General features: G+C 31.0%; 2 protein-coding genes across 2 annotated transcripts in view; both read right to left on the bottom strand.

Annotated features, from left to right (window-relative positions):
- Positions 1–5,727, bottom strand: part of LOC117169129 (1-phosphatidylinositol 4,5-bisphosphate phosphodiesterase-like) — a 26,019-nt gene extending 20,292 nt beyond the window's left edge. The window contains exons 1-8 of the mRNA XM_033355319.1: positions 5,402–5,727; positions 5,247–5,306; positions 5,020–5,160; positions 1,561–1,640; positions 1,331–1,466; positions 1,153–1,253; positions 864–1,030; positions 253–463 (exon numbers count right to left, since the gene is read on the bottom strand). Coding sequence (XP_033211210.1) covers positions 253–463; positions 864–1,030; positions 1,153–1,253; positions 1,331–1,466; positions 1,561–1,640; positions 5,020–5,160; positions 5,247–5,306; positions 5,402–5,572 — 1,067 coding nt within the window. The 5' untranslated portion in view covers positions 5,573–5,727. The remainder of the gene's footprint in view (positions 1–252; positions 464–863; positions 1,031–1,152; positions 1,254–1,330; positions 1,467–1,560; positions 1,641–5,019; positions 5,161–5,246; positions 5,307–5,401) is intronic.
- Positions 5,728–10,034: 4,307 nt separating this feature from the next.
- LOC117167455 (aquaporin-11) overlaps positions 10,035–12,061 on the bottom strand; it is a 5,854-nt gene continuing 3,827 nt past the window's right edge. The window contains exons 5-6 of the mRNA XM_033352414.1: positions 10,550–10,688; positions 10,035–10,444 (exon numbers count right to left, since the gene is read on the bottom strand). Of these exons, the coding sequence (XP_033208305.1) occupies positions 10,254–10,444; positions 10,550–10,688 (330 nt within the window). The 3' untranslated portion in view covers positions 10,035–10,253. The remainder of the gene's footprint in view (positions 10,445–10,549; positions 10,689–12,061) is intronic.

Here is a 12,061-nt window from a genome sequence, read left to right as displayed (position 1 = left end):
AAAACCAGGCTTTGTCCAATATGTCTGGGCAGACTGCTCTCATCAGATCACTTGATTGCATTATAAAAATGCGTCCGTAACTGATGATATATACCGGGAGAGTCCCGTGCAAATTGATCAAATAAAAAAAAATCCAACTCTAACCAAAAATGCCTCCGACATGTTGGGCAGTATAAGCCTGTGACAACATTTCAACTCAGAAATGTTTTTTCCTCATAATAATAATAATAATAATAATAATAATAATAATACCTGCAACCAGCAAGGAGAACTTGTCTGTACATCTCGACTGTACTTTTTGCACCAATCTGTTTACCACTGAGATATGTATTGTGGCTAGAATTAATATAATAATGGCATAAGGGTTGATCCATGTCCATCCACTCATCCAATTTTTCCAAAAATACTGGCGCATTTTCGTCTGACATGAGATAAGTAATGAAACCATCTTTGCTGATTCTTTCTGAATTAAAAAAAGAATTTAATTCAATATATCAATATTTTTTATTAATTCTGCTTCTTTAATAATAAAGTTTTATTAAAGAAAAATAAATTTAAATTATAGTATTAATTAACAGGGAGCGAATTAGAGCCTCTTTGAAGTTAACTTTCGAGCACTGCTCGGCTCTCACATGCGAAGAACTCCGTTCATGCAAGCGGTAAGCATGCGCGCGCAAGCACGTTACCATGCGTCCCGCTCTCTGTCGGTCCGACGGTTCTCCACTTGCGAGAGCTGAGCTGGATTTGTCCGCTAACTTCAAAGTGGCTCTAATCTGCTCCCAAATAATAAACATAATTTTTATATTTTCATATAGAATAATTTTAAGCCATATTTTAAGTAACTAATTTAGAATTCTAATTACTCGCAGCTTTATTTTTCTCGTCTGGTTCATAATCGTTGATTATCTCTGTGCATCTATTTTCACTATACAACGGATATAAAATTTCATTGAGTCTTGGGTCCCTTTGTTTTTCATTCATGAAAGTCACTAGTTGCTGTAAAGTAATATACTCGGCCTGTCCTTTCGTTCTGAAATTTTTCAAAAAAAAAAATATATAATTAAATTTCTGCTCAAATTAAATAATTAATCAAAACTTATTTCAAATTTAATCATTTTTTACGACAATTAAAATATTTATAAATCTACTTACATTGATTGAAAAAGTTCTTCTATATCGTTACGTGGACAGACTTTGAAATAAAGAGCCTTAAATTTTTCAAAAGTGAATGCTGACGGTTCTATTTTATCACTCTGTAAAAAAAATAGTTTTTCGAGCCATTAATAATTTTATTTATAATATAATAATAAAATTTTTTTAATTATATTACTTTTCCACTTGGCAGGCCTAATTCCTGCAATCCTTGATAAATCAATTTTTCCGTTTTTCCAGAGGCAAAAGTTTTTGTTATCACTTTCACAGGAACTTTTCCCTTCGCATCAACTTGAAAACTCAACCTCATCCAACTGAAATCAAAAAGTTCTTTTATTTTTAAACGATAAATGTTTTAAGAATTTTGCCTTGAATTTAAAATAAATTACTTCTTAAGTTTTTACTTACTGTTTCATTAATTGTATTGTAGGGCAAACATTACTCCCTTTAGAATTGTGTGTAATTTTTCGTAATCCCGCCTGCCAATCCTGACATAAATAAACAATTAGGTTTCAATTTTGATATTTAAATTCTCTTTACGACAACTACACTCTTAGTGCTTCATTTTTGTATAGAGTAAATTATATCAATAATATTATCAATCCATAAAACGAATAATTTCTTAAACGACTGAAAATCCCTAAGAATAAAATTCCCGACACAGTAAAAATCCCGAATTAGTAAATTCCCGGAAAATAAAATTCCCACATAAAAAAATTCCCGTCTAATAAAATTCCTGAATAATCAAATTCTGAAATAATAAAATTTCCAAACAATAAAATTCGAAAATAATAAAATTCCAGAATTAGAAAATTCACAAATAATAAAATTCCCGAGCTGGAAAACTCCCAAATAATAACATTACAGAATCATAAAATTCCCAAATTTTAAAATTATCGAATAATAAAATTCCAAAATAACGAAATTTTCAAATATTAAAATTTTAGAATATTAAGATTTTTGAATGGGAAAATTCTTGAATATTGTAATTCCAGAATTACAAAATTCCCGAACAACTTATAATATCATCGAATTTTTTAATTTACGAAGAATAAAATTCCCGCCAGAAAATGTGCCGAATTATAAAATATCCGAAATATAAATCGCGAATAATAAAATTCCCATAATTGTGAAAATTCCAGGATTGCAGAAAACCGAAAAATAAAATTTGCGAAACTGTAAAATTGCCGATTATAAAAATTCCCGCATAATAAAGTTCACAAATAATAAAATTCCTCAAATAATCAAATTCCCAAATAATAAAAGTTCCAAATGATAAAATTCCCAAATAATAAAATTCCCGAGTTGGCAACTTCCCAAATAAAAAAAAACTAATAATAAAATTCTTAAATAATAAAATTCCTGAATGATGAAATTCCCAAATAACAAAATTCTCCAGTGTCAAAGTTTCCAAATAATAAGATTCCCTAATCATAAGATTTCTGAATAATAAATTTTTCAAATAATGAAATTTCCGAATAGAAAAATTCATAAATAATAAAATTTCCATATTATCAAATTCTCGAATAATACAATTCCCAAATATTAAAATTTCAGAATAATAATATTTCCGAACTGGAAAATTCTCAAATAATGTAATTTCCGTATGTTAAAATTTTTCCATAATAAGATTCCCAAACAGTTTATAATACTACCGAATTTTAAAATTTACGAATAATCAAATTCTCGACAAAAAATGTGCCAAATTATAAAATATGAGAACTAGATAATTCCCGAATAATAAAATTCCCGTAATTGTAAAATTTCCCGGACTGCAAAATCCAGAAAATTAACATTCTTGATATAATGATAAAATATAATATAATAAAAATAATAGTAAAATTCCTAAATAACAAAATTTCCAAATAATAGAATTCCCGAATAATAGTATTCCCAAAAAACAAAATTTTCAAATACAATAAAACCCTCCAATAGCTCTCCCTTCTATAGCCCTTCCGAGAATTTACGCGACGCCACAGGTAAGCGTAACAGGAGCTGCTCGGAGTGCGCGGGGTCTGGGGTTGTGACTCAAGTGAGCACTCAGGCGTGAACAAACCAAAGCGGAACAAGCTATAATGAGTTAGTTCCCACCCACCGTCAACCCCAAAATCGGTGCTATAGATGATTGTCACTGTAATAAAATTTCCGAATAATAAAATTTCTAAATAATAAAATTGCCGAATTGAAAAATTTACGAATAATAAAATTCCTAAATAAAAAAATTCCGGCATAACAAAATTCCAAAACAATCAACTTTCCTCGTAATAAAATTTCCAAATAATGAAGTTTCCGTATTGTAAAATTTCCGAATAATGAAATTCCCAAATAACAAAATTACCAAATAATAAAATTACCGAATAATAAAATTTTTATCATGCAGTGTATTTTTGCAGTACGAGTTGTAGGAGAGCTCGTATCTCCCCCTTTGCGCATACGATATTTTTTATACCAAATGGATGATTTCAGATATTTCTTGAAATACTGTCATGAATTCAGCCCATATTAGATTTCGAATAAAAGAAGCATGATTTACGATAATTTAAAGGATAATTTATGGTAACTTGCAATGAATTGTCCAAAATTCAATTCCAAAATGTCTATAAATTTCCAAAAATTTGTTGGAATTTTCGGTCAGTTATGGTAATTTTCAGATAAATATGGTAAATTACCATAAATGACTCAAAATTCAATTTTAAACATTTTTATAAATTTCCGGAAATTTATGAAATTTTTTAGTAATTCATGGTAATATGTCTATACATTTTCAGAAATTACGGACAATTTCGGTTTTGTCGTAATTTTACAGGTAAATATGGTTATTACCACAAATTACCAAAAATAAAGTTTTAACCATTTTCATTATTCACCTCTGACGTCACTTTTCACTCCCTAGGAAGTAAAAAGTAGAGCCTCAGCCCCCCTTCATAGGCGTCGAAAAGTGCTGAAACCACGCATATCTCATAAAAATTCAATTTATAAACATGTGCAATGTGAAGGAAAAAATTATCTCGCTAATTTTTTCTTTAATTACAAATACGATTTCTAAGATAGTTTAAATTTTTTAAATTAGTACTATGTACATTTTCAAACAACATTTTTCATCCACAGATATTATTTTACAATTATCGTTATTTTAAATTCAATAACTAATTTTAGAAACTTTAAACGTTACAAATAATTTTTGTTTATAGAAATCCTTCATTATTGTATTTTTAATCAATAATATTGATTAAAGCCAATCATTCGAATTGTTCAAATTTAGGAATTTTATAATTCAGAAATTTTCTGTCGGAAACTTTGAAATTCGATATTATTCTAAACTGTCAGCAATTTTATCATTCGGAAACTTTCAGATTCGGGATTTTTTATTTCGGCAATTTTACTTTTCGGGATTTTCAGTGTTTCTTAATTTTTTAATTATAAAGATTTGTTAAATTGTTTTTTGAGTTCAAAATAATAGTAGTTAAAATATGTTAATTTCTAGATTAAAAAATGTGTTTGAAAATGCTCATATAATTCTTTTTAAATTACAAAAACTGGTCTCAAACACCAAATTGTTAATTTAAAAAAAAGAAAAAAAACTTGCAGATAAATCAGTACTTAATTGAATCCTGCAAAGCTTGTTCAGAAAACGTCATCAGGTTCGGAGAAAATTCAAAGGGAAATTTCTTTTTTCGTTTGAGTTGCACAAAACTTTAAACATCAAACAAATATTTTCTTTTATAAAAATATTTGATTATTGTATTTTTAATAAATAAATAATATTTATTAAAAAACATTTATTTAATTGTTTAAATTTAGGAATTTTGTATTTTGGGACTTTTCAGTCATCCCTAATTCCTAATCATAATATTATTAAAAATTTACCTTCGCAGTTTGTGCATCAGGACAAACCACATGGTTGTAGATAATATTTGTATAGTCAACTCCAGAGCAAATAGTGAGACTTTTCGCATCTAATTGTTCCTGAGTTCCATGTTTGCTCAATTTACTTAATAATTTCGGTTCCTGAAATTATAAAGTGTTTTTAATTTCTCTCGCATATCAAAATTATAAAGATATTATTAATCAGAAATTATAATGAATACAATAACCTTTGGTATTCCACCGTATCTTATATCGCATACTTGAGCCAATTCAATTACATCACCGTCCTAAACATATTTATAATAAAAATAATTCTAATGAATTTATTTAAACAATGATAATACATACATTAATTTTCATTTTTATTCATTTTAATCAATACCTTTCCTTCGCTTTTCCAATAAATAAAAAAACCATACTCGTCGACTTTGAACATACAATTAGCCTCGAATTCCGTAGTATCTTTATCTTCGTACCACCTGTCGAAGACACATCCATTTCTCAATGCTTCGGGGGTTTCAATTTGCCAATTAAAGTCGAATTTCTTCGTCATTTTGACAAAGTAATTTTATTTTGCTTTACAAAATTTTTACCAGAATATTTTTTTGTCTTAACTTTAATTTTTTATTTTAGCACCAGAAAGTTTTAACGAGACCATTCGACCACCTCTGGTCTGATGGCGAACTGAATCAATATTTGCTTCGTTCTGCCTTCCTTTCTCCGTATTAAATTCAATTAAATCAATCCTATTTGAGGGATTAAGATGCATTAGAGTGAACTTGAAGTGGTGCACCAAATGGATTTTTACATGACCTTCAATCTTCTGGACTTACCTGCTGGATGTAGAAAGATTAAAAGAGGTAGAAATTGGGGAATAAGAAAAGATAGATCTATTCCATCTCCCTCATTGGGTCACTTTGCATTCCTAAAACGTTATCTTTTCCTATCCCCAATCTCAATGATTTTCTGTCTCTTTCTCTATCCACCATGAACAAAGAATCTTATTTTTTCTATCCCTTAACCTATCTATATATTACGAATTTCAATCTTTTTTAATCTCTATGTTTTGTAGCCGAGGATCCTTATCTTTTTCTTTGTTCCATTCGATCTCTTCAATAAAAATTTCAGTCTTCGCTTATTCCTTTTTCTATCTACCGCGATTGAATACTCTTATTATTTTCTATTCCTCAAAACTGGGGAATGGATCGAAAAGCTAGCGAATTTATTTAAAAAATCAATTTAAACTTGACCGCTCGCTCTTAACACCTTTCCTTCCTTGCTTCGCTTCGCCTCTTGCGCATGTGCCTACTTTCTCGCTTTATATCACATTGCCAAACTCTGCTGCCACGGCTAATACGTAATACTTATCTGCTATTTACAATATTTACATTCCACTTATACCTACTTCCACTCTCATTTACAATCTTTCCTTCTCCATTCCTCTTCCTCCTTCCTTTTCTTTTTCACTATCTTACCCAACACCTTCTTCAACCATGTTACTGCCCTTTTGTCCCCCCTCTCATGCCTTAATACCTCAATGCGTATCCTACTCTTTTCCACCTCTTCGCACTCTTCCAACCAGTACTCCACTCTCGAGTCCACCTTTCCGCACAATTCACACAAGCTTTTCTCCATAGAAAGCCAGAACCTAATCCTCCATGAACCCACATCTCATCCTCGCAATATTCAAACTTCTGACTTCCTTTCTGGCCTTTCTCATAAAAATATTGCGCTCTCTCCCTTGGCTCAATCCATCCATAGTTTCTGTTAAACCTTGACTCTTATTCTCTCCTCCCCTGCTGCCTTATTTCTCACCATGCCATTTTCTTCATACAGCTCCTCTCCATATACCTCACTCATTCTTCTAATCCTCTAATCTCTCTTCCGTGCATCTGAGTCCTGAAATTATTCTGCCAAAAATTCCTTCCATTTTACACTCCCTACATTCTCGCTTATCCTCACCCTAAGGTTTTTAAACCTATATATTTTACACACGTCATCTTCTGTCTCAACACTTCTCAACTATTCATCCAGATTTTTCTTCTTTTCCTCCTCTTTCTCCGTAGACAGTAAGATAAACTCCTTTCTAATTTCTTCGTACTTCATCCTTTCGCAGCTCCTCCCTACCACTACTTGTACTTCCTTTTTACATTTCTTTTCATCCTTTTACATTCATATCCCACCGCGGATTTACTATTCTTTTCTTCTTCTATCCAAATAGCTTCTTTTGCACACACCTTTTCACCTCCTCTTCCAGATCATCCAATAAATCTTTCACCTACTCCCCTTCCAAGCCTACCTATCCTAACAGCTCCTGATACCCCTCTATCCCCTCCCCCATCCAGGTCATCATCTCCCCTGTCGAAACTTCTTTTCCACCTTGTCTTCCGCTACAGTGCCTTCTTATCCACAATCTTAGGGGCTGATGGTCTGAATTTACGCTCTTTCTACTGCGAATTCCCCTGTATCCTTCCAACCTTGCATATACATGACCACATAGTCCATCACCGTTACCACCACCTTAGTGTATTCACCCTCTTCGTCCACATAAATACATACCCACTTAAAATTTATTCCTATACCTTAGTCGACAACTGTGCCCTACTTAGCAAAACAGTTTGCCAGGCCTCTACTTATATGCCTGAAAACTGATTTTAGCGACAAAATTGTCAGTTTTACATTAATAGATAAAAGATAGGATGAGGCAGAGAAGAACGTATTGAAATAGATAGAGGTAAATTCGGATTGGCAAGGAGATAGAAAAAGATGTACGTTGATAAAATGTAGTATAGGATGAGACAGAGAAGAGAAGATTAAACAGGATAAACGGAAATTTAGATTAACAAATCTAGAGAAATATTGATATGAATAGATACAGAATAAGATGAGATGGAGAAAAGGGGTCCAAAAAAATAGACGTGAATTTAGATTGAAAATTAGGTAGAAGCACATAGACGTTGATAGATTATGATACGATGAGGTGGGCAAGAGAAGATTGAAAGCGATAGACGAAATTTAAATTAACCAAGAGAAAGAAAAATATTGACGTGGATTGATAAAGGATCCCAGTGGGCACAAAATTGGGCGACGTTTTTACGACATCGTTACGACATATTTACGACAACTTTACGACATCCTATGTCCATGCTGTTACGGTGTCTTTACGATATCGTAAACCCAGTGGGCAAAAAATTTGACGACGTCTTTACGACATCGTTACGACATTTTTACGACATCCTATGTCCGTGTCGTTTCGGTGTATTTACGATATCGTAAAAACGTCGACAGATCATGCGACGTTTTTACGATATCGTAAAGACACATTACGACATGGACATAGGATATCGTAAAGTTGTCGTATAGGTGTCGTAACGATGTCGTAAAGACGTCGCCAAATTTTCTGCCTGTTGGGAAGATATCCTCAAATCATGCGACGTCTTTACGACATCGTAAAGGCACCTTAGCTACATGGACATAGAATGTAGTAGTTTTATCTCAAAAATGTCTTAACGATGTCGTCAAGATGTCGCCAAATTTTGTTCCTACTGGAATAGGGCTAGATAGGCAAGGGAGCATTCAAAAGGATAGGCCTGAGTTTAAATTAACAGAAAGATAGAAAGAGATAAAAGTTGATAGATGCAGTATAGAATGAGATGGGGAAGAGGAGATTGAAAAAGATAGACGGGAATTTAAATTAATAAAGATGAAAAAAATTGACAAGAATTTAAATTGATAGAGAGATAGAAAAAGGTTGACTTGTGAAGATAAAGGATAGAGTAAGATAGAGAAGAAGACACTTAACCCTAATTAGTCACACTTCAGTAATCTTTTAGTTTTTGTAACCAAAATTAATTGTTCTCGTTTTTTTCAAATCGGTGAAGTTAACGTAACCAGAACTCCACGAGGAGTCCGAGAAATTTTTGGGGCAAATTTCTACCAGTGTGACTAATTAGGGTTAAAAAGATAAATGTTATTTTTAATTGAAAAATAAATAGAAGAAGATAAACTTTGCTAGATGCATGATGCGATGAGATAGGGAAGAGGATATAAAATCAGATAGACTTGAATTAGGATTAATAAATGGATATAAAAGGATAGACATTGATAGATGTGGGATGCGATGGGATATAGAGAAGAGGAGATTTTAAAAAAATAGACGGGAATTTTTATTGATGAAGAAATAGAAAAAGACGGGAAATTAGATTCACAGTGACATCGAAAAATATTGACGTATATAAATAAAGGTCTAGATAAGATGGAAAAGAGGGGTGCAAAAAGAACAGGCGGAATTTCGAATTGAGAGAGAGATGGTGAAATATGGGCGTCGATAGATGAAGGAAATGATAAAATAAGGAAGAGGAGATTGAAAAAGATAGACGTGAATTTAGATTAAGAAAGAGATAAAAACAGACGTTAATAGACGTAGGATAGGGTGAGATAAAGTAGAGGAGATTGAAAAGCGTAGACAGGAATTTATATTAAAAGAAAGATAGACAAAATGTAAAGGTATTGATAAAGGATAGACGTTGATAGGTGCTGGATTCAAAGGTATAGGAAAGAGGAGACTAAAAAGATTGATAATTTTTCAAAAGAAATTTAGGTTTCCTGAGAGATAGAAAAATATGCATGTGTATACGATACGCGTAAAGGATATGAGCAGATAGAGAAGAGAGTATTGAAAAAGCTAGAGGTGAATTCATATTGATAAAGGGATATCAAAAAATATACGTTGATGGATATAGGATACGACGAGTTAAAGAAGTGGAAATTTATAATAAAGATAGACGGAAAATTAGATTGAAAGATAGAAGAAGATATGCGTAAAGTTAGATTGACAAAGAGATACAATGGAATATATTTTCTCTATTCTCTCTAAATATTTTTTGGAAATAGAACAATTGTTTGAACACCTTGATTCATTCTTAAAAATAATTTATCGGCAGGATTACTATATTACACGTATTTGTGAAAAAAATCGGTTTTTAAAAGTAGTAAATAATTGTATACTGAATTACTTACAATAATTACAATCATTAACATTTTATGCGTGCTTGTATTACATTTTTTTGTACGATCTGTTTCTACGGGATTCATTCACCATTGTTTGAAATTTGACAAGCATTATTAAAATCAAAAAATTTTTTAAAATATATATATTTAGAGTTATAAGTAAAAATTTTGAATCATATTTCCTGAATATTAAAATTTACAATTTTTTATGTAAAATCATTTTTTCAATCTCTCTTCCCCTTATGAATGAAGTTTTGAACAAACGACATTTGGTGAACTTTAATTGAGACAATTGAACCAGCACAAGCTCCAACCCAATAAACTATCACGTGGTCCATAACTGTGGTACCGAGACATCCATATTTTAATGAAGTTGCTAGAGCTGGATTAAAATAGCCTCCAGAATAATTCGCAGCTGTAAAAATGTTTATAATAAAAATGTATAAAAAATAAAGAAACATTTAAAAGTAGATAACAAATTTGTATAATCTAGGAATATATAAAAATAAATCAAACTGACCAGCCACAACTAACGAAGTTCCCACGAAGGAATCAATGATTGTGCTAAACCTTGGATTGAGGTCGCCGAGAATGCGTGAGACGACTCTACAAATGCAGGTCGCTACGCCTTCGATTATCGCTCCATAAAAAACTGGTACCTAAATTAAAAATTGAAAAAATAGTGCTGTAATGATGGTATTTAATTAATTATATTGGCAAAAATCAATGTAAAAAAATTTTGATTAGGTTTCAAATATTGACGCATGCGCGAGTATTTGGCATCCATGCGCAGACAAGTGGAGCGCAGGGAGTTAAGGATTATGTATTTTAAGCTAAGTGGGGGAAATCAAAGAAGTCTGCAAGCCGAGGGCCAAACAATAATACTAATTGCACTTTACATGGGACTTCATGGGATAAAACTTTATTTTTGTAATTCCTTAGAAAAAACAATCAATGTAACCAAAATAGATGAGTTTCTATATAAGAATAATAATTTTCAATCACATAGTTCAATTTTCAACTAAAGAGGGTAGATTTTCAATTAACAAAACAAAACGAATTTTTAACAAAATTGTTAAATTGTCAACTATAGAAATGAATTTTTAGTTAAGAAACAAATTTTGAACAAAAAATGGAAAAGTTGAATTTTCAAATAAAATATTAAATTTTCAAATAAAATATTAAATTTTTAACAATTTAGTTTCATTTTTAATGAGAGAAATAAATTTTCTACTAATCAAAACCGAATCTTCAACAAAAAAGTTCAAATTGCAACCAAATAAATAAATCTACAAACAAAAGGAATAATATTTGACAAAAAAAGACGAATTTTCAACAAAATATATGAATATTTAACCACATAAATGAATTTTGAACGAAAAAAAAAAGATAAATATTCAAATATAAATGGAATAGTTAAATTTTCAGTATAATAATAATTTTCGAAACAAAAAAATACTTAATTTTCAACCAAATAAATTAATTTTTATTCAAATAATTTTCTACCAAAAAGACGAATTTAAAAATTTTTTAAAATTGATTTTCAACCAAAAAAAATGTTTAACAAAACACTTCAATTTTCGCCGGAAAAAATTCATTTTTATCTAAAAAGGATAACTTTCAAAGACTGGAATAGTTATAAAATTAATTTTCACAAAAAAAAAAAGAATTTTCAACAAACTCGGTCCATTTGGAAACCATTTTCAATATACGTGGATATTCCACCATATAGTAGAATTTTCGAATAAAAAAAAAAATAATTTATAACCGAAAAGATGAATTTTCAAACCAGAAGAATAATTTTCTACCAAAAAGACGAATTTTGGACTAAAAAAAACACATTTTTTTAACTGACAATTTTAGTATATATAGTGAAACCCTTCAATAGCCCTCCCTTCTATATCCCCGGCGAGAATCGACGCCTCGCCACTGGTAGGTGTAACCGGAGCTACGCAGAGTTTACGGGGTCTGCGGAAGTCACTCAGGCGTGAACAAACAAAAGCTTAGTGGGCTATAATGAGTTAGGTTTCAC

This window comes from Belonocnema kinseyi, chromosome 1, assembly GCF_010883055.1.
Source record: "Belonocnema kinseyi isolate 2016_QV_RU_SX_M_011 chromosome 1, B_treatae_v1, whole genome shotgun sequence".
Lineage (NCBI taxonomy): Eukaryota > Metazoa > Arthropoda > Insecta > Hymenoptera > Cynipidae > Belonocnema > Belonocnema kinseyi.
The sequence above is the reverse complement of the archived record's forward strand: the minus strand, read 5'-3'. Positions and strand labels throughout refer to the sequence as shown.